Here is a 27,093-nt window from a genome sequence, read left to right as displayed (position 1 = left end):
TCTCATCTCTCTCGCTCTCTCCCTCCTAACATTTATTGAACATAGAATACAGTAATACAAATACCAATCTACTTTCTCGTCTCATCGAGGCACCTTATGACGTCACTGAGTTTGCATGGCAGGTTAATTGAACACTCTAAAATCGATCCTTAGTGTGCTTGTGAGTGCGAATGGTTGTTTGTCTCTGTGTGCCCTGCGAGTAGTTGGCAACCAGTTCAGAATGTACCCCGCCTACTTCCCAAACTTGCTGGGATAGGCTCCAGCACCCCCAACCGCGTCCCTTGTGAGGAATAAGCGGTTAAGAAAATGGATGCCTGGCTAATTCTTACTTGTCATCATTTAATATAGGAAACAAATTATTTAATAAAAAAAATGCAAAACTTAAATACAGCATATTCAAATTATTTAATTGGACTATTTTTCATTTTATTTACAATAAATTAATCAATTTGAAATACGAAACATCGCTGGTGTCAGGCCTCCAAAATACTCACTTTTCAGAAGACCCCCAAAATGGCACATTTCCTCAACTGTTACTATTGCATCATCAAAAAGAAAATGCCATTTCAAACACTTTAGATTGGTCAATAATTTGTAATAAAATAAAATAAAAAATCATACAGCTTTTACAGCTGGCCCGACACCAGCTATATGTAAAAATGTTTATTTTACTAATTATTTTATTGTTCACTATTTCATGAAATGTATTTAAAATATATTAAAGGAATATTTATTTAATGAGATAAATGAGCTGAAACATTACCATGGAAAAAATGGAAAGCTCATAAATGTCATATAAGTGTAGAGTAGACCCATACAATAATTAACAAGGTCTTGTATTTTTCATACATACACTAAATATTAATGATACTCGCAAAGTGATTCTAACAGTGCACTTTCACTTTTAAGTGTGAACAACAAGATAAACCCCACTCGTATGCGAACTATAAAACAATCAACTCATCAATTAGAAATGAATGATTCTGTAATATGAATGTTTTCCCATCGTTTTCCTCCAAATTAAAGTACAATTTATGTCAAATCATACGAGTGCCTGTAAGGAAGAATTCAGGGCACAAATAACGTCCTTTTGAGCACGTGATCTGTTAATGCTCACGTGAGGTTTCATTTGATCTGATCATGTGACTGGGGATCTTTTAGTTGACTGAAGGACTGTTTTTGTTGAAAATCATGAGCCGCATGAGGTGAGTTTGAACAGATAATGAAATAAATTTGTTTTTTTAAATATCTTAACAGGCGTGTTGAAATGTGAGCGCTGTCTAACGTTTGTGCCGACTTGTAAACAATGGCAGAGCGTGGATGGAAACAGTGGGCGTCCTGTTCCTCCTGTGGGCAGCTGTGGTTCCTGTACAAGCACGCAGATGCTCGTCCTTTTTCTGCCGAAAGTCGCTTAATGTCAGCAGCCTCAACGGCGTGGACCCCGGATCTCCTCTTTTTCTCACTCCTTACCTGGAGAAGGGAGCCGTTGACGAAGGTAGATCCAGATCGTTCCAGAACTCGACAACGTAACATTCATTTGAATTCTTGAAATGTGGAAAGTGAAATTTTGGAAGGCTGTTGGATGCAGTATTGAAATGACATGGTCACTTTTTATGAAAACTGTGTCTTTTTTTTATGTTAAACTGTAAATTCAAGGCTCCAAATAACTTTTTTTTTTTTTGACGAGCAATTTAGCTAATCAATGACCTAATATGAGTAGCAGTTATACTATTTATTATTATTTTTTTTAGTATTTTTTCGAGGCAGAGACATGATTTTATTAAACAATAAATTATTTAACAATTAAAAATACAACAATATAGTGGGAACTGTTGAATTTAGAGCTGCAGCTATACTGAAAATTCTGTTGACTAATCGAGGGTCTGAATAAAAATTTTTACATATCCATATAAAATGAAAATAAGATCAATGAATACTTGCAAAGCTGGCAACCAACAGAAACTCACTTCAAGAACAATTTTACATAATTTTAAAATCATATCAAGATTATTACTACCGCTGGACAGTTCTTACTAGGGGTGTTAAAACAAAATCGATTCGGCAATATAACGCGATATTACTTCACGCATTTCTCGAATCGATCAAATAGGCGGCCGAATCGATTTTTAAACGTCCATTTTTGATGGAAAATATTCAACAAAATGTCTTACTTAGGGTTAGGGTTCACACCTTAATCATGGAAAAATGTTATATTAATTAATGGCACATTAAGCCTTAATATTTTATTTCAAAGCTGTTCAAATATGAAACAGATTGCAAACTGTTTGTTAAATACAGTGGCTCACAGTTATAAGACTGAAGTTTCAGATAAATAAATAATACATTTTCATACAAATCTTAAAGTGCACATGTACAAGTTTACTGGTTAGTATTTTCTAAATTTGAGTTAAAAAGAAAAAAAAAATCGCAACAATATACTTACAAATTCGTATCGGGATTAATCGGCATCGAATCGAATCGTAACCTATGAATCGTGATACGAATCGAATCGTCATAGTTCTTACAGTGTACAGTGCAATAGAATAGTATGTAAAAGATCTGAATAAGGTAGTTGGAATGGTTTGAATCAGTCACGAAATGTGGAAGGAGGCATGTTATGTAGTAGTATGTGTGTAAAATATCTCTAAACGTTTCTTGTAACTGGAATTTTGGGGAAATTAGTGTATTTGTGGACTGACTGAATTTAAATAATCTTCATGTTCTTGTTTTTGTTCCAGCCAGGAAGTTGAGTGTAGTTGGAGAGCTGCCTGGCGAAAACGTGAAGAGTTATGCCGGCTACCTCACTGTCAACAAGGAATACAACAGTAACCTCTTCTTCTGGTTCTTCCCTGCACTCATGGTAAACTCAAACCACTGCAAACTGCAAATTTACACGGGAATATAGCATGCTGAGTATTTTTAGGGATGAACTCCTGCTATACAACAACCACAAGATGGTGCTGAAATTCTACGACATTATTTTTGCGCGACTCTTCCAGCCATCCCATGACGGAAACGCCCCCGTCCTGCTGTGGCTGCAAGGGGGCCCCGGAGGGACCTCCATGTTCGGCCTCTTTGTGGAACACGGACCTTATGTGGTTTACAAGAACATGACGGGTAAGTAAAAGAATAGCGTCCTTGCTTGATTTAGAAATCTCAATATTCAGAGGAATCTAATTTAAATGTATGTTTTCAAGTACGAGAAGAGTACAGTGAACAACCTTCTTTATTGTATTTCCAAGTAATGCAAATTGCTTGTGTTGTATTTATTCAAAAAGTCAATGTCATCTGGCTAAATAAAGTCCATAAAGATCAAAATGTAAACAATGTGCGCATGCTGTCTTGAATCTTATATTGCCAAATCATAGAAGTGTACTTTATAATGTTGTGCAGTGGTCTGATAGTGCCCGCAAGCAGCATGTGATTTTTTTATAAATCAATTTCAGTATGTGAGTTGCCTGAGTTATAACTTTAACTCATTCACTCCCAGCCATTTTGAGGGAAGCAACCCCCTTCACTTCTGGCTATTTTACTGGATTTTGACTGATTGTGCAAGGCCCATAGACTATTTTGTTGCTATTGCTATAAAAACATGGAATCTACCAAAGCAAAGATTCGAGTCAGGAAAAATAAAATATTTTTTATCCGTTTTGCAGCAATTAGCATTAGAATATAGCTAAGTTTCATCATTATTCACAAATCTGTTTAAAACAGTGGGGAAAAGAGCTTTTGGCAACATGGCCCTGGTGGATCTCTTATACTCTGCTGCCATCTGCTGGCCGTTTTTGTAATATCTACCATTGCATCAAGCATTCTCTTCAGTTCAGAGGCTGCATCAAAGCCTTCTGTATGTTCTAGCATTAATAAAACAACAACATAAAAACGTATAAATACGTCTTTGGGAGCAAATGAGTTAATTGGTATGTGCTGTAAATGAACAACTAGATAAGACGCCAATTTTAGAATATTTTTCCATGAATGTTCCATCAATTTGAATTAAGAAAATCCGATTGAAAATGATGAAAAATGGCTATTGTTTATTTGTAATTCATAACTTTTGTGTCATTGCAGTGAATCTGCGGGATTACGCCTGGACCTTAAAATATTCCGTGTTATACATTGACAATCCCGTAAGTATTCAATTTAGATTGCCTACACATTATCGAAGATCTCAAATAGCCTTTTGTTTGTTTTTCTGTTTCAGGTGGGAACAGGTTTCAGCTTCACCGACGACGATCGTGGTTATGCTCGGAATCAGGATGACGTCGGCAGAGATCTGTACAGGTGCAACACTTGCTTCCATTTATTACATCGCTTGAATTTTCTTGGACTTAATTTTTGTATTCTCTTGCTTTCCAAGTGCTTTGATACAGTTCTTCCAACTCTTTCCCGAGTACCAGTCCAATGACTTCTATGCGACTGGAGAGGCAAGTCTTTGGAATTTCTGGAGGAAATGAAACAATTCGCTGGCGGTGGTTGACAGTTCAAAATAATACATGCTGCTGTTTGTGCATACAAATATGTATAGTATAGTTACTAGTACAAATGTTGATTTTTTTTTTTTTTTTTTTAACAGTTTTACTCCAATTTCAATCACACGTGTTAGCTTTTATCATTGTTAGTCAACCTCACTGCGATTGGCTGGCAACCAGTCCATGGTCGACCCCGCCTACTGCCCAAAGCTAGCTGAGATAGGCTCCAGCACCCCCTTGACCCTTGTGAGGAATAATCCAAAACTAGTTCACATAAAATCTTCTCTCATTTTTTAAAATTTATTTCACACACAGTATATCAACAAGTGACTATTATGACTCCATGCTACAAGCTAGTAAGCTAGCTAGCATTAGTTAGCGGTCAGATTAACATTGTTTGAACGTTTGAGCTTGTCGCAGTTGCATTAATGTTAACTGCTAACTGCAGACTTGAAAGGCACATGTCACATGTAGAAAGGATTTTACAAAATCATAATTTTCATCTCGTTTTCGTTTGTGAGCTAATATGTCCATAGATTTTAGTCCAGTCTTTATTAGGTGAGCAAAATTTTTGTCTCATTTTATTTTACAGATTTAGTCTCAATAATTGTTTATTAGTGGCTGTTTTAGTTTAATTTAGTCTAGTTTTTGTCTGGTAAAAAATGTGTGTTGAGGAAAATATTTTTATTTATTTTTTGCTAACAAAATTAACACTACTAATTGTTTTAACTCCAGTTTCAAGTTGACGTTCTGTCAAACTCCGAGAGCAGGCATTTGCGCAAAACTGGGAAAGTCAATCTGGAGGGCTGCTCAGCTACTCAGTAGGGATGTAACGATAAGCGCGATATCGTGATATCGCGATATCAAAACTGCCACAATATCGTCGTCGTCGTGTTGACGATATTTAAATGCAACACATCTGTGAAAAAAAGTCAGGTTGATTTCCATTTGTGCAGTTCTAGCACCCTCTGGTGGCTAGTTTTTTAGTGCAGTTTAATTTTCATTAGGGATGTTTTGGCTCTTCTGTTTTTAAAATCTACACTAATTGTCAGATGAAGGGGAACGTAATATGCCTGTGAAGCAAGTAAATATGTGGAGGAACATATTAACAGCATAACATTATAATAACATAAAAAAACATAATAATATTATTGTTATGTACAAAAAACAAAATTGTGCTTTTTTTTTTTTTTTTTTTTTTTTTTTTTTTTGTCTCTGCAGTCATATGCAGGCAAGTACGTTCCTGCCATCTCTTATTACATCCATAAAAACAACCCCACCGCCAAGGTCAAAATCAACTTCAAGGGCATGGCCATCGGCGACGGCCTGTGCGACCCCGAAATGGTGCGTATGTGCCGACGCGAGTGTCACACGTCGTCCACGGGAACGTAACGTCACATCTTTCAGATGCTGGGCGGCTACGGGGAGTTTTTGTACCAAACGGGCATGATCGATGAAGGCCAGAAACAGTACGTCGACAAGCAGACCGACTTGGGGGTGGCGCTCATCCAGCAGAAGAAGTGGGTGGAGGCTTTTGAGGTACACTGAAATGTCATTTTGAACCTGCACTTGAAGTCGATGGATTTTTAACATCACTCCTCCGTCCTGTCTTACGTCAGGTTTTCGACAGCTTGCTGAATGGCGATCTGACATCGGACCCTTCCTTCTTCCAGAACGCAACAGGCTGCACAAACTACTACAACTACATGTTATGTCGGGTACTAAGAAATATGACCCATCAAAACAGCACCTATCTTTTATAGAGGTAGAATTTTTCGATACATTTGTATGTTTTACGTCAGGAACCCGAAGACCAGGAGTACTTTTCCACGTTCGTCACGCTCCCCGAGGTGCGGCGCGCCATCCACGTGGGCAACCTGGAATTCCATGACGGCTCGCAGGTGGAGAAGCACCTGATTCAGGATGTGATGAAGAGCATCAAACCCTGGCTGGGTGTGCTTATGGACAACTACAAGGTGACGACTCCAACGCAATAAACATAAATAATAATAATAAACTCCTACATTTAAATATAGTCTCTCATATTTTCCCTTTGTGACACTCATAGTAGATTTAACGGAACAAATACTGTGAGCGATCACAAGTTGTTCAACGCTGCCATCTGCTGGCCATAATTGTCTTTTTTTTTTTTTTTGTTAAAGCAGAAGTCAACCCCCCAAAATTTTCTTGACAATAATATGTTCTATGCAGTCTCACTAGTCTAAATACGGTATTCTGGTTAACATTGTATTAGTGGAATATGAGTAAAGCAGCAAAATCAATATCAGAAGGCGGCCATTTTGCCACTTGCTGTCAAGTGAAAATGACATCACAGTTGTTCAGGTCTCACGTGACACCTCAGCTTCAGAAAACAGGTGAGCTGTGATTGGTCGTTGCCTGAGCAACTGTGATGTCATCTTCAGTCGACAGCAAGTGGCAAAATGGCCGCTCCCTGAGATTTTTTTTTTTTTATTATTATTTTTTATTTTTTATTAATAACAAATCTAATATTAATCAAAATGTCATGTTTAGACTTGTGAGATCACATATACAATATTGTTGTCAAGAATCCTTTACGGTTGACCTCCCCTTTAATGTTCAAACCACAGCTAGCCAAGACTTTGCTCCGTCTATTTCCATTAATAAATACATTTATATATATATATATATATATATATATATATATATATATATATATATATATATATATTAAAAAAAAAAAAAAAAAAAAGCATTGACGTCGATTTCCGTCTCTGGCACTCGTTGTTAGGATTCCCGTTGGCAACATTTATTTGGCCCGCTCCTGACTCCCTGTCGTCCTCAGGTGTTGATCTACAGCGGCCAGCTGGATGTAATCGTGGCGGCTCCTTTGACCGAGCGGTTCCTGCCTACCGTCAACTGGACCGGAGTGGACGACTACATGACGGCGCCACGCTTTCCCTGGAAGATTCAGCCCGACGACACGGAGGTGGCCGGTTACGTCAGACAAGTTGGAGAGTTCTACCAGGTGGGCTCATGTGACCCACTCCCACTAAAAACTACTTCATCAGCAGATCGCTTTAAAATGTGTTTTTTGATCACGCAGGTCATCATCAGAGGAGGTGGCCATATTTTGCCTTACGACCAGCCGGCGAGGTCTTTTGACATGATTGACAGGTTTTTGTCAACACGAGGCTGGATATGAAGAGCACAGATGATCAACCACTTTGACGAGTGTATGCAAATCAGGTTCTTCTTATTGCTGCTAATCACAACATTGTGTTCTTTTTTTAGGAATTCATTGCCAATCAATTCATCTTGAAAATGGAATTTTACACAATGCGTTTTAATATGTATGGCTAATAACATGTTTTTATTTGTGTTTTTTAAACATTGCCATTCACTCTTACTGATCATTTTAATTAGAATTGTTTGAAATTCTTTTTGACTGTGGCTTATTATTATTTTTTTAATCAAGACTGTGCAGCATAACTATTTTGAATTTACTTTTTTTTTTTTTTTTAATTTCCCTTCAAACACAAAATGTAAAAAATCTATTTTCAACTTGAACTGCCGTAAAATTAAAGGCACTAAAAAACAAAAAAAAAACAGGTGTGTCGTAGTGTGTAATATCCGGGCATGGTTTTGTGTACAATCAAACGATCTCTTAAAAGTATTGTATTGAGCGATACCAAGTGTAGTAACGATAATAACCACCAGAGGGCAGTGTTCGCAAAGAATTTTCACAAATTCACAAAGAAAACGATCCAGTCGGCTACTTCATTTGGAATCAGCATCTGATGAAATTTGCCTTGATGAAGATGTGAAATACATTTCACGTCAGAAATATGCAAGAAAAGTAATCAAATCACTACAATCATTATTATGCCCATACGTAGTTTTTCCATTTTTACACAATTACTGCTACATTTGAAAGTTAAATTGTATTCGGTAATGTATTGCAGCACACATTTAAAAAAAAAAAAAAAAAGAACTTTTTAGGCTCTACTAATAAGCAGCTCTGTCATAAAAACCAACTGGGATGATTTTGTTTTGCACTTTTCCACTTAGCCAGTTATGAAGTCAACTCAAGCAAATCTCTTAGCTGCAAGTTGCAGAGCAAGTGCTTTATTTTCCGAACGTAACTGCAGCGATAATGTTGAACATCTGTACAAATGGCCAAAACAAGTCGACATGGGGACACAGAAAGTGTACAAAGTTATTCAGGCGAGGGGTCAGAGTCAGTTCATGACGTATAAACAACGTTTTTAAGCGCTGAAATGAGCCTCGACGTATGACAAAAGGCAACAAGTGCTGTATGCAAACATACATGTGTATTCCCTTCAAAAAGAAAGGTAGTTGCATTACATGTACATGATTATAGAAATTCATGGTCTTATGTACATTATTTATAGTTTTACACTTAAAATTATACAAGTATGAACGCATAAGAATTATTCTTTACACAAACAGTTGCATTGAAGTTTTTTTGTTTTTGTTTTTTTGCATGTAAAGCATCACATAGCATTTTCTTTCCTACTGCATTTCATACAACCTGTCATGTCATTCCAAATAAAAACAACTGTTATTTTAAAGAAAAAGCCCACAAATGCTCATAATGTATAATAACGAACACTTATAAGTTTTTTTTTTTTTTTTTTTTAAGTACTGCATTGCCCTGAGGACTAAAACTAGAAAGCCCCCCCCCACTCCATAGTGACATCTTCCGAATTATTCCAGTTGAATTATCACATATAGGGGCTTGACTTGGAATGCTCTAATCCAGGGATTCTCAAACCTTGTGGGTCCAGGGATTTATTTTTTTTAACTGTTTCCCAAAATTACATATGAATTTTACAGTGTTTTATTTTATTTTATTGAAAAATAAAAATAAATCATAGTACTATGAAAACAAATTAGGACTTTCGTAAAAGAAAAGTTGTAACGTCATAATTTATTTATTTATTTTTTTTCTGTAAAATGGCGGCCATTTTGCCACATGCTGTTGACTGAAAATGACATCACAGTTGCACAGGTAACAACCAATTATGGCTAACCTGCTTTCTGAGTTTGGTCGTGTGAATTTTGCAGCTGAGCCCTGATTGTTCGTTACCCAAACCCTGAGCAACTGTGATGACATTTTCAGTCAACAGCAAGTGGCAAAATGGCCGCCACTGATGCATAAAATTGTTTGGACTTTGCTACTTAATTCATATTCCACAAATGCAATATTAATCAGAATACTGTGTTTAGTTAGACTAGTGGGGCTCTAGAGAACAAATTATGGTAAAGATACATTTTGGGTTGTCTTTTGCTTTAATATTTAAAAAAAAAATTATTACAAGAACAAAGGTGCATTGTTGGGATAAAATGTTTGCAATCTTACAACATTTATGTTTTTCTTACTACAGTCTTAATACTAATGTTGTTCCGATACTGTTTTTTGGCCCCCGATACCAATACCAATACCCAGCTTTGCAGTATCGGCCGATACCGATACCATACCGATACTTAAGTTTTTTTTTCCTCAACATGAAAAAGCTGTCCTACCATTGGTTCAGAGCATTCAAGGGCCAATAGGAAATCTTAGATCGGCATGCAGCGAACATGTCACATATCAGTGAATGTCGTGCGCCAGCAAGAGACAAGATGCTGCATCCAAAATCCTGTATTAGCTCTGGAATTAATGGTATCGGCATGTTACTTGTGAGTAGTCACCGATACCGATACCACTGTTTTAATGCAGTATCGGCACATCTGCCGATACCAGTATCGGTATCGGAACAACACTACTTAACTCATTCACTGCCATTGACGGAAAAAGACGTCAAATGATGCATTTTTTTTTGCTGGTCTGGGAATGAATGTGTTAATACAGTGGAATTTGGCTTATCTGGAGGTTAGTCGGTGATGAAAAAAAATTTATATACTAAAAAGATACTGACTGCAATTTTGGAATTAGCATGCCAATATTAGTTTTAATTAAAAACAAACAAACAAACAAACAAACAAACGTTTCCCCAGTCTAATTGGCCCTAAAATAATCTAGGCACAAGTAACTGGTTTATTATATTTATTTTATTGTCGTGTCTTCCTCCAAATGGAGGTATGCACTTTAATGAATTATATAATTTATTTCAAATTATTTTGCGGACCCCCAAGCTCCAACTCCCGGACCGCAGCTCAGTTTGAGAACCACTGGTGTAATTATCAAGAAGTGAGCGTTTTAAAGGTGAAACAAACTTTCCTCCTGCACTCACTACTGAAGGAAAAAAAAAAAAAAAAAAAGGCAAGATAGTAACAGAAGAATTTTGCTTCACAAAGTAAACTTCCTTCAACTGAGACCCAATGGATGAAGCCAAAGCCGTTTCTCGCTGGTGTACTTATAAAAGGGAATTATTTTTCTTCTTTTAAATATGGCTATTCGACCCTCTGGCACGGCAGAGGACAAAGTGCATAGACAGCTCTGCTTGACCGTACTGTACAACACAGTGCTTTAGGGTGCTCACATCGACATTCCTGGTCACAAAATGAAAGAAAAGTTCCCGTTTCCTCTGAAGGGAGAGCGTACAGTATGTCGCCATTGAATACAAAACAGAAAAAGGCCTGAGAAAGATGATGAATAATAAAGAAGAAATCCAAGACAAAAGCCAATAAGAGGCAAAACTATCAATAGCATAATGAGGCTGAAATAGATACAAGTCAAGAAGATTGCCAGAACAAAATAACCGAGGCACATTGTGACATTTGGGAAATCACTGGCATAAATTGCTCTTCTTTTAGAAATATAAAATCATACCAGTTATGGATTACAGAGATGCTCTCTTACATGCACTATATTATCCACTTACGGATTTGATCCAACCTTCCATGCAAGTCTAAAAATGAGTAAAACCCTCAGAGGAGTTATTAAAAAAAAAAAAGTGCTCATTGTTTGATCGTTGCACCATATTTTGTCATATGGCCCTTGGAGGACTTTGTAAAAACTGACAGGAAAAGGGTTCCCCGCCCTTGAGTTAAAGCTTGGGGTGGTCCTGGAGGAGATTGTTGGGACTCTTTAAGCTGCCACGCCGCTTATCACAAGTGTTCATATTTAGCGGACATATTTGATCATGATCCACACTGCGCCGTATTGCTTGTCCCTTGAGCACTAGATGCTATTAAGGTCATGATGAAGTTCATATGATTCTTTAAGACTGGCAGCAATGATGTTAACGGTCTGATAGGGAAGGAAAAGATGATCACATATAGCCCATAGTGGGGATTTATTTCAAGGCAACACCATCGCACCGTGCAGATTTACATTCAGGTCCACAAGTACAATTAAACAACGACAGAGTAATGTTGATTGTTTTGCTTTTATACACCAATTGACTGGAAACGAGTTTTCACAAAAATATGGCATTAGCTATTTTATGTTAGCGTCCTGCTACCTGAACTTTTGTCTTCAGAACGGCTTACAATTTGTAATGCACGGAAATGCCATTAATCTGCTCACACGAACTTGGCCACCAGGGGGCGGTATAATACAGAGCGACATAAACAAAGAAGATCGCGATGACATCGTGGGTTCGCATTAAGCTAGCAGACTTTCTGAAAGTTATATGATTTAAAAAAAACGAACTTTGTTTTAGGTTCCGTTTGATAATAAACTGCAACTGGGAATGACAACAAACCAACTTGAAGCCTCTTTTTGGAAAAATTGTTGGCTATATTGTTCCTCAATTTTTCTCATATCTGGCAAAATTGAAGGCGTGATAGGCGTAGAAAAATAAAAACCAATCCCGGCCCGTTTGACCTAGAGCTACGAAAATTGTCAGGCACGTGTAGCACCCCGAGATGCACAAAAAAGTCAGTGGAAGCCATTTCCTAAAATGTACAGGAAGTGAGCTATGAATTTTTGAATGTCCAATTTTCGCCCATTTTGGCACATTCACTGTGGTCATGCTTTTTCCCCCTTTGCAAAAATTTTTCATCCAATTGACTTCAAACTTGGCATGTATCATCTCAAGACCTGAGACAACAACTGGGCAAAATATTTTGACTATTCGAAATACTATATGACGGGGGCGGGGCATAAAAAATTGCCTTTCAAATTTCTTTTGTCCAGAAAGACAAAATGTTTAATAACTCCCATGTACAAGCTCAAAAAATCTCAAACTTCTCATTCAACTTAATAGTCACGGCCTGAAAACATATATATAATAAAATTCAGTTATACATTTAGCGCCACCTAGTGGTGACAATAAATGTCATACTTGACGTTTTTAGCTACTGTGCCTAGCTCGTTGAAGGGATCCAGTTGAAAATTGGTCAGAAAAGTCTTAAGATGTTGATCATGCCCCACATCGAATATTGTAACTTTTCGCCAAAGGGCGTGGCCGTTAAGTCAAGACACCAATGTACCGTATTTTTGTGAAAAAAATCATAGATTAAAGTCATCTACAGTTCAATCACTTATTGATTGTTTTAATATCCACTGTAGACAAATATAAGAATGTCATTGCTGAAATACTTCTGGACCTAAATGTACTTGACGTACTGTTCTCACGAGAATTTAGTAGCTTTTGTACAAAGACGTGACAGTCTGACTCTCAATTTTGAACATGGAATTTCCAACAAAACTGGAGGTCACTAACTGCTCTGGAATGAATTGTTCTCATATGGTAATAGTTCCACTAGTTTTCTACTAAATAGTTGTGAGAACATGCTAGGTGCCCACGTGGGAAAACGTTTGACTCATGACCAGTCCATGGGTCAAACGGAGAAAGTTTAAGAGATGAAAGCCTCCAGTCTCTTCCCTCATGTTCCATGAACGTTTTGGTCCATTTTGTACCGCTACACTGGAAACAAACAACAACAAAATTCTATAGCAACGCTGCCGACGTAACTCAGAAAAGCAGATGTAAAAAAAAAAAAGGCAACATACCGTCAAACATGTACACATTATAGGATCTATAAAAATACATACCATGGCTACTGTAAAAAGAACAGCCTTGGAGGCCTTTGAGGTTTTTCTTGATTGGAGGAGTTAGGGAGGTGGCGGTGGGCGATGTGTGCAGCTGGAGGGTCTCAGAACGCTGAGGTGTATTGGGGTGAAGGGAGGTCTTGTGGGCTGTCCAGTCTATCTGCTGCCCTAGTGGATGGGGTTAATGTCTGTTCGGCTGTTGGCTTGTCCGTGCACGCTGCTGCCCCCTACGGTGGTGGTGGAGGTGGTGATGGTGTTGTGCTGAATGACCTGCTGCTGCGTACAAGCTGGAGATGGACTTCCCGCTGAACTGCTCTCTGGACCTGCGGACACATGACTGGGGATGGTAAATGACCTTCTGGTTAGGGCCTGACCGATTTATCGGCTGGCCGATTACACATAGACACATTTGGTGCCATGGATGGTTCAAAGGTTTTAGGGTATTTTGATGTCGCTGAGTCTGAAAATGACTTTTTTTTTCCCCCCAGAATTGAGATGTCCCAAATTTTTGCTTAGAGAAAGTGCTAATAATACGCAAGTTATGACATTGATTTTCTCTTTATGCTACAAATTTTATGAGGCGTGAAAGACTGCAATCATTATCGCGAAAATTAGGAAAAATGAGCAGTAAATGGAAAAACAGGTGATGTCAAAGCCTAATCACTATTTTTTTTAATAACGATCAAAAGTAAATTTCGTAAACTGTTAAAGCACATTACTGGTCAATCAATTAATTGTAACCCCCCCCAAGAAAAAAACAAAAACAAAAAACCCCCCACCAGAAATAGCAATATCTTAAAAAAAATTAAATAAAAATAGTGACAATTCAAAGAAACTTATGCCATTTTTGACTCATCAGAACCCAAATTACCAAGAAATCCTTATAATATCTTTGGCACTCAAAATTATTCGTAATAGCAATTTTAAAATCAGCCAAAATGGTCCATATTTGCCAGTTGTATTATTTATTTATTTATTAACATATTGACACATTACAACTTGACATGACCAGTTTGACGGTTTACTGTGGTTAAGATTTCTCCATTAAAAAATTTTTTTAATAAAAAAAAATGATGCCAGCAGGTACTATTTAGCCCCAAGGAGCCCACGATTCCTTATTAAAAATAGTTCACTTAGTGATTAGGACTTACTAAGAACAATTAAATAATGATAATAAGAAGAATGGGTTCGTCTGGACAATTATTTTTAATATTTAATTTAAAATTAATTTAAATTAAATTTAATTAAATTTAATACCAACATTATAATTGCTCACCATTATCATATATTCAGAAGTTACAACTCGTTACAAAGTAAGAAAATATAGACAATCAAATAACCCCCCAAAAGGCAATTTTTTTCTGATATTTATTTTTGCAATTATTTGCATTAAATTACTTACAAACCCTCTCATGATCTTATTTTATTTTATTCACTCGAAAACCTCAGATTGAACAAAAACTTATTTGCTATTAAAACGGCATTGCAGACCGGAACAAATGCTCTTATGGGACATATTGTACATATTTGTAGGTTACCTTCTTTAGATAGATTTCAAACAATATGAAATCACCCCAAATGCCTCACTTGTAAAAACAGACCATGAACAGATAAGACAAAAATGGAAAATAGAATCACTCGTCTCTGTACACACGCCAGCTGACTTATGCTCACATTAAAGTGGACATGTGCGCCCAGCTTAAGAATCATTGATGAACGTCTCGCCCAGTCTGGGAGGAGGCTCTCTACTTTACAAAAGAAACATTCAGTCAGGACGGATATGAGCCTGATTTTCCTCAGTGGAAGCACACAGGGGAGGCTCGCTATCCTAATTATGTCTCGTATCCCGATCAAAGGGCGGGGCTCAAAAATACCGCTCATGACGTATTTGTCACGTCGCCTTTCAGATGTGGGATTTCTTCTTTTGTTTCAGACTAAATAAAGCATCTCCACAGCAGCGCTATCAACACATATTTGAGTTTGTTGGTGTGTTGTTCGTGTTTGAGTGACTCACTGAGGTAACCTTGAGACTCTTTTTGCATAGTGGTGATGGGACAGTCCTTGTGTGTGAGGAGGAGCTGCTTGAGCTGGGTCACCTCGCTCTTCAGCATCGTCACTTCATTCTGGAATAAAAACAAACACAATCATCATTTAACTCATTCACTCCCAGCCATTTTCACAGAAGCAATCCCGTTCGCTCCCGGCTGTTTTACTGGATTTTGACTGATTTTGCAAGGCCCACAGAATATTGTGTTCCAGTGCTATAAAAACATGGAATCCATCAAAAGAAAGATTAAAGTCAATTCTTTCATCAGAAAAAAAAGTATAGTTCTGTTTCCGTCAGCAATTAGCATTAGAAGAGAGCTAAGTTTCATCAGTTTTCGCAAATCTATTTAAAATTGTAAGTAATTGAGCTTTTTTTCTCGCTGGCCCTGGTTGATCTCCTTTGCTCTGCTGCCACCTGCTGGCCGTTTGTGTAATAACTACCATTTCTGAAACCGTTCTCTGCAGTTGAGAGGCTGCATCAAAGCCTTCTGTATGCGCTAGCATAAAAACAAAACAAAACGTATAAATACGTCTTTGGGACACTTAGAACATTAAAAAAAAACATATTTATACATTACTGGGAGCAAATGAGTTGAGATGCATAAAAAACAACAACAACAACAAACAAACAAACGTATAAATACGTCTTTGGGACACTTAGAACATAAAAAAACATATTTATACGTTATTGGGAGCAAATGAGTTAAGATGCTGAAACGTCAATTGACAGACTGTGTTTAATGAGTATATGTAAGGTTTGCAATACAGCTTTGTTTATTAGAGTAAAACATTAGGCTGTTTGACAGTTTAAACACCTTAAAAAAATAAAGAATGCAGTTGTAATTCATTTTTAATTCACTTATCCTCATTATACTCTTGACATTTGCAATTTCTGAAGAAGTTGTGTGTGAAGGCTGAAAACCTGAAGGAAAAAAACATTAAAGCATGTGGAATGATTGTGAATGATGTAGAATTGTATTGAATGGCATGGAACGATACAACGACCGGGAAATGAGTGGAAGATATTGAAATTTGAATGGTTTGAATCTGTCACTATACGTGGAAACTATAGGTGAATGTGTAAATATTTTGAATTTGGGGCTTAAAAAGTAATTTTGTGAATGAGAATAATAATTGAGATGGTTTGAACATGGTGAAGTTGAAATGTATTGAGGAAGGAGTGAATAATGTAGACTATGTCGTCATATGAGATTTTTTTGGGGGGTGAAAAATTGGGACTTTTTCATATATGCAACATTTTGGCATGTTGAAAATTGTTTACAAGATGTATTGACTGACCTGAATGAGCCGAATGATTTAAATTTTAAATTCGAACGACCTAAATGTGTAATGTTAAATATGGCTTAAAGGTAAACAATCTTTTGGGGAAAATTGGAATTGGGTGAAAAATGTTGAATTTCAGAAAAACTACAAACATTTGTCATGTGAAAAATAATAGCCCTCATGACGTGAATTTTTGGAATATGTTGAAATTATAACGATGTGAATTAAATGAATTATGTGGAAGTAGATGCATGTCAAAAAACTGTATCATTCTCCAGCATTCTACATTCTTGGTAAAACTAGACTAAGTGCAATTTCTGGAGAAATTGCGTGGGAATGCTGAAAGCTGAATGCTAAGATTTGAATGCATGTGGAATGCTTATGAAGTAAATTGAGAGATAAATTATGAAATTATAACCTGGTTACTGGACAATGCACTTTACCAACTGTGCCACCAAGCAGTATCAGACACCTGGTAATGATGATAAGTTATATGTATGGAAGTGGGCGTGGAAAGTGATACTTAGAAAAAGTTCAATCGCTGTCCCATTGAAAATGAATGGGGAAAGGTTGATATTAAACATTAAATTGTGCAAATACTGTAAGTAATGTGGAACCAGACGATGTATACCCCGGGAGGTGTGAAGTTGAAATTTGAACAGTGTAAATCGTAAATATTGTGTGGGAGTTGTTACACGGCAAAAAAGTGTGGAGAATAAAAATCACAATAACATATGTGGGAATGCTTCATTCCACAATTACAAAAAGTAGTTTGAAAATAAAACAATACATTTTGCTGTCGTTTGACTATGATACCTGAAGCTGCATGTTGGTCTGCGTGAGTTCTTCCGCTTTCTTCTCTAACGACATCACCCACACTTTCCTCTTTTGTCGGCATCGCGTCGCCGCCGCTCGATTGCGTTCCAGAAACTTCCGCCGACGTTCGTCCGGATCTTCGTCCACTGCTCGCCTGCGCCGGCCGCCGCTCGGGGGCGGGGAATGAAGCGTCTGCGTCGGCTGCATGTGCTGGGTGGCAGGAGACATCTGAAACACGGAGCGGGGTGGTGGGGGACGGCTTGGGGATTAATCATAACCCGGCTCTCTAATGAGACAGTTTACGTCTGCCAACTTGCAACCACAGACGCAATCTTTGTGACACAGCTGGAAAACATCCAGACACCTGACTGCAGCAGCCACCCTGCTGCTCTCCAAACACAAACAAGCGTCCATACATTTCCCCCCCAAAAGCTATTTCAAGTGTGCCAACTGGCCTCAAAACAACATCTGCTTCAATGAGTGAGTGACTGGGCTGATTCACCAAGCTGCCTACCTAGTTAAAGAGGTGTCAGCCACTTTTCCACCACCCACTTCCACTCAGACTAACAGCAGCAGACAACAAGTGTACGTGGACGGGCAGATCTTGACATATACTTGGCAAGGTCGACTGTTTGCAGCTTGGACCGTTACCATTTTTATGAGAAGCACGGAAAACACAAGCCGCTTTAATGCATGCCAAGCATACATCAAAAGTCTTGTTTTAATGTATTAATGGCGCATTTGGAGCGTACGGTGACTCGTATCGCCCGATGCAGTGACGATACATTATCCAACATAGCAAAGGGCATCAGACGACGCAAGGACAAAGCGACTTAAATCAAGTTATTATTAAAGGGATACTTCACTTATTTAGTCCATTATAGCAATAAAAAGTTAACATTTCGTCTATAATTAATTTGATACTTTCATTATTTTTCACATACAATTAGTACCTTTAAAAACACATTTTGCAACTTGCTGTCGACTGAAAATGACATCACAAGGGCTCAGGTAACCAATCACAGCTCAGCTGTTTTCTAGGTTTGGTCATGTGACATTCACAAGCTGAGCTGGGATTGGTTACCTGAGCCCTTGTGATGTCATTTTCAATCGCCAACAAGTTGCAAAATGTGTTTTTAAAGGTACTAATTGTACCTTGTGTAATTGAAAATGAATGAAAATATCAAATTTATTATAGGCAAAATATTAATGTTTGACTGCCAAAAACGGTTAAATAAGTAAAGTATCCCTTTAATCTTGTGAGCGAGCCATTCTTGCATACTACAAGCAAATATATTTGCAGGAAGGTGTCAGCAACGGGTGTGGAGCAAAAACAAACCTACAAGCATTCAAATTAATTTCATGAACTCTTCTCTGCAACTGGCTTTGCTAAAAGGATAACAATAAGACAAGAAGCTCTATGACAGTAGAGAGATTAGACAAATTAAATATTAAAAAAGGCAAGTTTGTAAACAATAGCGAAAAGTATTTACAGTCAGAGTGTAAAGTGGAGTAATGTATGCAATACACAGAAGAGTGAAAACTTAATGTGCCTTCAGGCTTATTCTATTTTAGTAAAAGAAAATACTTTTTTTTTATGAGATAAAATGTTTTTAGAAGCAAAAATAAAGCTTTGTCACAATGCACAACTGTTGTTATCGTAACACTGTTACCATATTTATGCTTGTATTATTACTTTTTAGTAATATTTGAATATTATTATACAACAGGGCAGGGATGGGCAACTGCAACCCGCAGTCCTGCAACCACAGCCTGCGTGGCCACTTGATTGATTAAACAAAAAGAAAGTAAGAAAAAAATTCCAAAATACATAGATTTAAAAAAAATTTTTTTTGTAACATACACCAAAAATTCTTTAAAAAACACTGGGAAATTATTATTTGCAAATATGTTCGAATGTATTGAAATATGTTCGAACATACTCGCAAATAAGTTCGAACATACTCGCAAATATGTTCGAACGTCCATGTAGGCTACATGCTACAAAGTTAGCATACCTTCCCATAATGCCACGGGGTATTATTTGCGCATGCGCGAGTGAAAACAAAACCCAATTTTTTTTTGCCATTTGGGCCACATTACCAATTCATTAGAAAATTAAGTAGACAAAAAAACAGTGTTTATTCGTAAATTTTATGATTTATTATGTCTGCCGTGCATGATTTAGGGTCGTCATTTTTTTCACTCGCGCAAGCGCAAATAATACCCCGTTATGGGAAGGTATGCTAACTTTGTAGCAGGTAGCCTACAAGTACGTTTGAACATATTTGCAAGTATGTTCAAACGTATTTGCGACTACGTTCGAACATATGTGCGAGTATGTTCGAACATATTTCAATACGTTCGAACATATTTGCGAGAATGTTCGAACATACTCGCCAGCCAAAAATGTTTACTCCACATTGGCAGCTCTACGCTTCCGTCATACTAAAATCTGCAAATATTCGATTTCCCCGGTGTTGAACTGCAAATATACAGAGGTTGGATGTCATTTTATGTTGTTATATCACCAATCACCACTAGATGGCAGACATTATTTGCATTTACAGTGGGACGTGTGTGGCCCTACGTGGCCCCCCCCAGTAGCAGTGATGGAAAACTGTGTCATTTAAGTTGTCCTAAAATCCCTGCTATATACTGTACTTTGTTGTTGGAATATTATTTTTCTTAACGTCAAATTTCTACTTAAAAAAAAACTTTTAAGTAGAGCAGGTTTTTGCTCTCTATGTTCATGAATGATATGTGAATCAATATTGAAATCATTGCTTCCAAAATCAGATGTTAATGTTCTAAATTTGATTGTAAAATCAAAATGTCAATACTTTTGATACTCTTTTGTCAGCCCACTGGTAGTTATTAACAGGAACACAACTAAAATGAACTAAACTATTATGATCGTAATACTCCAAAAGCAGCACGTGGCTGGCAAGTACCAAAGCGAAATCTTACCTGTGAAGCGGAGTGCATCTGCGGGTGCGGCGATGTCTGGTGCGGGTGCCCGGGGTGGAGGTGGGCATTGTGGGAGTTGTGATGCGGGTTGTGCCCCTGCGGGTGATGGTGGCCGCCCTGGCCGTGGCCCTGGCTGTGGTGGTGGTGACCGTGGTGCTGGTACGCGTGGGGAGGCGCTTGGAGGTGCTGGTGCGGGTGCGAGTGCGAGTGCATGTGATGGTGGTTGGCTTGCTCCTGCCGCGACGACATCATCTCCATCATGTGGCCCATGGAGTTCATGTTGCCGTTGGCGATGGCGCCGGGGTGGTGCGAAAGTGCAGCCTTCAGTCTCTGAGTGCAAAGGAGGAAATTTATGTAACATCTTTGGAGTAATTAGTAATTAGTCCATAAATTGTAAATTAAAAGTCATTGATGCAAAATGGAACGTAGTACTTGGTTGAAACCAAAAGGGGCACTGTTGAGTCAATCTATGCAATATTATGGCCAGAAGAAGAACAATAAGGTGAATCGCTCAATGCCATGGAAATTACTTCTTTTTTAACCTGAATATTCCTAACCGAATTAGTAGAAAGTAGAACATAGCAAAACATACATTAATTTAATTTTTACCTATCACCGTTATTGAATATTAATGTTTATCATCAACAACAAAAAAATAATAGCAAATTGCCCTATTTCTTGAGTCAAAGTCCTTAAAATCCTTCTTAAGGATTATTAGCGAATAAGTAAATCACTTGAGTGTGTTGACTGTAATTGAAAATAACAATCAACATTTAATATTGTTTACCATTTTGACTGCTTTAATCTATCGTTAATCGTCGAGTGAATTTTGTTTTGCTACCCTCTTCCTGAATCAAGTCTGCAATTGCACAGTAAGATTTTCTAGTCATGAAAAGGTACGGGGGAGCATTCAAAACTGTCTTGATAGATTAAGCATTTTGATGCTTTTAAGCACTTGAATTAAGACTAAAACAATTATTAATGATTGACTGATTTTCCCCAGACCGATACCACTACAAGTACTCATCTTTTAAGTAGTCACTCATATCGATACCAAGAACAGATATCACTGTTTTGATACATAATATCCCCCCCCCCCCACTAAAAAATTACAGATAATTTTAAAGGCATACCTGTAGATCCTAATATTTTTTTTCCCTTAAAATTGCATGAAATGAATATTCTTTTCTTATTGTTTGCCTTTTCTAGTTCCTGATTATAAAATGACCACAAGATGGCAGCTCCTACCTTGAAATAAGGCTGGATATCAGCCTGGTAGGGATCTAACAATATCCAATTGTCAAGATGTGATATTTTCTCGATATGAGGTTGTCGATATTATAATAAAGCTTATGATAATATATTAAAACTCATGATATGGATTCTGATACTGAAAGTGATGTTTTTTTTTGTTTAGTTTTTTAACTCTTTGGCCTCCAAAAACGTTTAATAACGATTCGTAAAATCACGATATATGGCGCCATAAACGTTAAATTACATCAACTATGTTTTTTTTTTAAAATTTTAATCAATGGGCAGTGCAACATCTTAGTGCAGTGTTGCCTGGTCAATACATTGTGGAATCCAAAACACTCACTAACTTTGGCCAGCAGATGGCAGCATTGTATCTCTTTTCAATGGACTGCCGGTGTATGAAATGACAAGAAAACATGATGAAATCTGATGAAATCGAACTTTTTCAAGGATGATGTGAATGATCATATTAAAGTTTTTTTTTTTTTGATAACGTGTGGCAGTAAAAGAGTTAACGGAGACGTACGGATTTCCCTATCATAACAAGATGACAATATCGCGGTAATTTTAATATCGCGTAATATATCACCATTATCGTTATATCCTTAATACTGATACCTAGTATTGGTACTCGTTGATTCCTAATAAAAATTGCAAAATCTATAATACATTTTTATTACTGTGTTTTAAGATGTTTGGAGGCCCCAGGAAATCATGGGGCACCAGGCAATTGCCCATGTTTGCCTAATGGTAAATACGTCCCGGAGTTAGCATACGTGCTAGTCAAGTTCGGCAAGCACGTCAGGATCTCTGCGTTAGTTCCACTGTGTTTACATTTGCTGACGTAAGTGATTGTTTCCAGAGTGTTATTAACATGCTTACGTTATATTTGTAAACATGAGCTAGCATACTTACACTACTTTCGTGTTTTAGCTTGATACAGTGCTTAATGTGAAGCTAGTTGGACCTTGACTCAAAACAATAATTTCCAATCCATACCAGGCAACTGCCTTCAAAATAAATATACCGTATTTTTCGGATTATAAATCGCAGTTTTTTTCATAGTTTGGCCGGTGGTGCGATTTATACTCTGGTGCGACTTATGTGTGAAATTAACACATTATTATATCATTTCACATGTTATTTTCACACTAAACCGCAAGAGGGCGCTCTAGGCCTGTGTTGATAAGTTCAACATTGCATTGTCTACCTCCCAAGTTGGGGGAGTTGTTTAAAAGTGACACGGAGGATGAAGATTTCATTGGATTTAGTCATTTGGAGTGAAACTGATAGTTTGGTAAACTTGTTAGCATGTTCTTTATGCTAGAGTTATATGAATAACTTGTAGTGATGGGAACATAATTCACCTGCGGAACGTTGGAATGAAGGGAGAGTTCCGGGTGGGAAGGTTTTGTTATGTAGAAAAGGGGAGTTAGCCTGTTAGCTTCTAGCTGAATGGGGAGTTGCTGTTAAGACCTCAGAAGCTGATGTCAATAAAACGCCGGCCTTTGGCTCCGCCTCCGACTCCCGTCACTGCTCGCTACAAACTCTTAATATGTTACGTCGTTACTGACATTACCAGGCATGTCAGTCATGTAACGTTAGTATACCGTACACTTATTCAGCCTGTTGTTCTCTCTTTTATTTTTATTTTAAATTGCCTTTCAAGATGACATGTATGTTTTTGGTGTTGGATTTTACCAAATACATTTCCCCCAAAAATTCGACTTATACCTCAGTGCGACTTATATATATTTTTTCCTTCTTAATTATGCATTTTTTGGCTGGTGCGATTTATAATCCGGAGCGATTTATAATCCGAAAAATACGGTATATCCCAGATGATGTATTGCTCATTTATCCCATTGTCATCAAGGATTTAGTCAAAAGCCAAACCTACATTCTCCATAAGCAAATCATTAAAGGCTTATAGGAACTGATATGTTTTTATCAAGCTGATTACTAACAGTTACGATGGTTCCATGCGCTGCCTAGATGAGATGATGAATAGCGCCATAAATCCATACGTCTGGGGAACAAATCAAAGCACTTAGTCTGTCCTCTGTCTCCCCTTCAGTCCTGTCATTCTCCCGCTTTACATTCCCTGATTGCCCATTCCACATCTTGCCTCTTCATATTGCTAATAACCTCCCTCTTTGCGTGTGCGTGCACGCGTGTCCGCTTATGAGATGAGCTCTCTGGCAAGGTGCAAGTCTCAGACTGTTGACCCAGCAGGAGGTTTGTTGCCTTAAGCGTGTGGTCTACTTAGCTGTGACTGAGGCGCTGGTTCGACGCTTTTCACGCTCGTGTTGTTTGTGTTTACCCGCTTGACTTTTCCTCAAGAGGTTTGTTTTTCTAGGCATGGCATGAAGACAAGATAATACACAAACACAAGTGGCCAGAATGCGCATTGGAAACAACTCTAATGCGCTTAGATTTTGCTTGATTTATGATTTTTGAAATAAAAGTTAGCAAATGAAAGACTTGAACGCTACTGACATGAATCCCACACTTTTCATCTGTGAACTCCCCTCCCCCCTTCCTCCCAGCTGCTGTCAGTAAGTCCATGGAGCATCCAGGGCTCCATATCTTTTAACAACCTCTACATTCATGATTCCCACAGGGAACGTCATCCAGCTGGTCCGGATCACAATACGCGACCGGAGCTCACCATCAGCTAGCTCGCCCTCTCCTCTCTCACACCATCCACGACTGGAAAGCTTTTTACCAGAAGTCCACTACTGCATTCTTTTCTGACCTTGATTTAGAACTATTCTCACAACCCCCAAATCCTGTATTGTAGAGAAACCAGGATTGTGAAACGATGACCTCGTCAAGCCTGTTTTGGCTGAGGATAGTTTCAGTTTGTCATACGAGAGATGCCTGTCATGTTGTTTTTCTTTCACTATTCCAATTCCATCCGAAAATTCAGCCCCTGGTAGCCGTTTTGACCGCAGCCTCAACAGGTCAACTCTCAGAGGGGGAGGACCAGCTCCACGGTGTTGTGACCACCGGGGTTAAAATACCACAGAGGCCATGCTAACACACAGCATGCAGCCTCAGGCCTGCAGCTGTCCACCGTTTGGAACACATGGAGAGGAAATAGTGTGAAGAAGAAATCACAAACTACGACAAACTGATCACGCGGCTAAGACACAAAACCATATCAAGCTTACAGACGTCCGTCATGTCGAGCGGTGCCGACGGGGACGTCGTCCGCCTATCACGGGATGAATTCTGAGGATGACAGCCGTTACTAAACACATTCCCTTCAACCTTCAACTTGTCACTTCGCACCAGGGAGGTGGGCCCCGCCCCCTCTTGCGTAAGAGGAAACCAATCAGACACAAGCGCAAGTCTCAGAGTCACGTCAGGTTATCGTAAGAAATAACATAAAATGGCCGTCATGCGCATCTGGGGGGGGGATGCTTGCCAACTGGACGCCATGATAGCAGGACGTTGAGAAAAGGTAGTGAGAGAGTGAAAGAGTGAAAGGGAGATTAGATGCCTCCTCTTAACACGCCATCAACCCACAACAGCGGCAGCTTTTTTTTATTGGTATGTTTGATAGAAGTCCAGCTGGTAATATGGTGCAATCGGTTCAGTAATTGAATTAGCAAGACACCAAAATCCAGATGCAGGTCAAACATAGTTGCACGGACGCTGAGTGGTGATGGTGATGAACTAGATGGTAACTATAACTAACTGTGCATTATTTTGGATTTTAAAACAGCCAATTGACAACAAGGTGATAGGCAAGGCCAAGGCTGCTGCATCTATAATAATAATAATAATAATAATAATAATAATAATAATAATAATAATAATAATAATAATAATAATAATAATAATAAAGGCAACAATAAAATAGTACTTCATTAATGGGTTGGGAAACTTCCACTCTACCACTGAGCCACGCCACCACCAATGGAAGCACACAATATAAAAAAATAAAATAAAATAAATTTAAAAAAGCCAATTTAAAAAAATAAAATAAAATCAGAGTTTAAAAAAATACATAAAAATCAAGCCGGAAAAAAAATATATATATATATTATTTTTTTTACAGTACTTAGGTTGATCACCCCCCGGCATTTCTGTGTTACTTATTTTATTAATTTTTTTTTGACAGTTTTTATTTTTACTCACTGCATTTAAAATCAGAGCATTAAATCGAGGCAGCAAACATGCCAACAATTCCACGTTGTGTATTTTACTAAAAAAAACACCTAATTTACACTTACTTAATGCTAACACACAATTAGCATCAATGTTAGCCATAAATAGGGCACGACCGATGTGATTTTTTTTTTTTTTTTGGCCAATATTGATTCCAATATTTAAAAAAATGAATAATGACTAAAACAACGTTTACAACAAATAAGATTACGGGCAGAACATTTGACCATTTTACAGAGCTTTGAATGATCATATTTGTTTAACTTACAGCAAAACACTTTTATTTCGAATTGGTACTTCTACTTGAGTACAAAGCTTGAATACTTTTGCAATGTCTGTATGTGACTAGAATTACATGCAAATTCCAATTTTCAATAAAGAAAGAAAGCCCTTACTGTGACATTACAGGTGCAGCTATCGTACAACAGGCCAAAAACTCAGCCAAAAGTGGAACCAAACATAAAGCTACTTCAATATTTGTGTCCACAACCACAGTGGTGCAACTACAGGGCGCTAGCAAAGTGATGATAAACATTCTAAAACGCCTTCCTCAGCTTTTTGGATGCCTCTCTAACACATGGTTGTATTTTGCCAGACTGTGCTGAGTACCACAACTGAGCTGCCACACGCATTTTACTCTAATAACACACACAGTACTGTCCATTTCTACATGGCAGCCACAGAAAACAGTCATTAAATAAGCACAGGTGTTAGCCTGTAGGGTTCGGGGTGCAGAATTTTGTCAGTTTTTTGAGGGGAGGGGTTTAGGGGACGGTGAGGAAAACACAACAAATTGAACTAAAAAAAAAAAAGAATATTACTGAAGCTTACAGATTAATTTAATTATTTTCACTGAAGAAAGATGATTTGCTAGCATTGTTGTTCCCGGTAGTTATGACTCATGAGCATGGTCTCAGAATGAATTATACTCTTATCTCAAAGCACAACTGTGCTGTACTTCAAAATGCAACACGATGCTACAGTACACATTTTCGCATATCAGGTTGAACTGGAGCACAAAAACGAGGAAAAAAATGAAAGTGAAGCAGAAGAGCACAAAATGCGCATTAATGACATTAAAGTCAAATCAGTTCGCTAAAAGGTTGTTTTAATATCATTGGCTAA

At 37.9% G+C, this 27,093-nt stretch overlaps 2 protein-coding genes across 3 annotated transcripts in view; one reads left to right on the top strand and one right to left on the bottom strand.

Annotated features, from left to right (window-relative positions):
- Nucleotides 1-1,083: 1,083 nt before the first annotated feature.
- cpvl (carboxypeptidase vitellogenic like) lies at nucleotides 1,084-8,043 on the top strand. Its single transcript, XM_077528123.1, has 13 exons — nucleotides 1,084-1,205; nucleotides 1,314-1,495; nucleotides 2,739-2,860; nucleotides 3,000-3,117; nucleotides 4,072-4,130; nucleotides 4,205-4,284; nucleotides 4,361-4,427; nucleotides 5,694-5,816; nucleotides 5,880-6,011; nucleotides 6,092-6,190; nucleotides 6,275-6,448; nucleotides 7,297-7,479; nucleotides 7,558-8,043. Exons 1-13 carry the CDS (start codon nucleotides 1,192-1,194, stop codon nucleotides 7,654-7,656), a joined length of 1,452 nt encoding a protein of 483 aa, XP_077384249.1. The 5' UTR covers nucleotides 1,084-1,191; the 3' UTR covers nucleotides 7,657-8,043.
- Nucleotides 8,044-8,563: 520 nt separating this feature from the next.
- Nucleotides 8,564-27,093, bottom strand: part of creb5b (cAMP responsive element binding protein 5b) — a 74,989-nt gene continuing 56,459 nt past the window's right edge. Inside the window, exons 8-12 of one of the 2 annotated variants that reach the window (XR_013284412.1) lie at nucleotides 20,536-20,865; nucleotides 17,566-17,793; nucleotides 15,434-15,542; nucleotides 13,423-13,742; nucleotides 8,564-13,294 (exon numbers count right to left, since the gene is read on the bottom strand). Coding sequence is in view for 1 of the 2 variants with exons in the window: in XM_077527986.1 (XP_077384112.1) it covers nucleotides 13,588-13,742; nucleotides 15,434-15,542; nucleotides 17,566-17,793; nucleotides 20,536-20,865 (822 nt within the window). In the remaining variant the exon portion in view is untranslated. Of the gene's footprint in view, nucleotides 13,743-15,433; nucleotides 15,543-17,565; nucleotides 17,794-20,535; nucleotides 20,866-27,093 lie in introns of both variants that reach the window. The other variant, XM_077527986.1, reaches the window with a different exon arrangement.

Source organism: Festucalex cinctus, chromosome 7, assembly GCF_051991245.1.
Source record: "Festucalex cinctus isolate MCC-2025b chromosome 7, RoL_Fcin_1.0, whole genome shotgun sequence".
NCBI lineage: Eukaryota > Metazoa > Chordata > Actinopteri > Syngnathiformes > Syngnathidae > Festucalex > Festucalex cinctus.
The sequence above is the reverse complement of the archived record's forward strand: the minus strand, read 5'-3'. Positions and strand labels throughout refer to the sequence as shown.

Bases quoted from the DNA above. Each gene is read 5' to 3' on its own strand.
- cpvl (XM_077528123.1), top strand. The intron at 2,861-2,999 runs GTAAACTCAAAC...CGACTCTTCCAG, and splicing joins GGTTCTTCCCTGCACTCATG to CCATCCCATGACGGAAACGC. The intron at 6,449-7,296 runs GTGACGACTCCA...TGTCGTCCTCAG, and splicing joins TGCTTATGGACAACTACAAG to GTGTTGATCTACAGCGGCCA.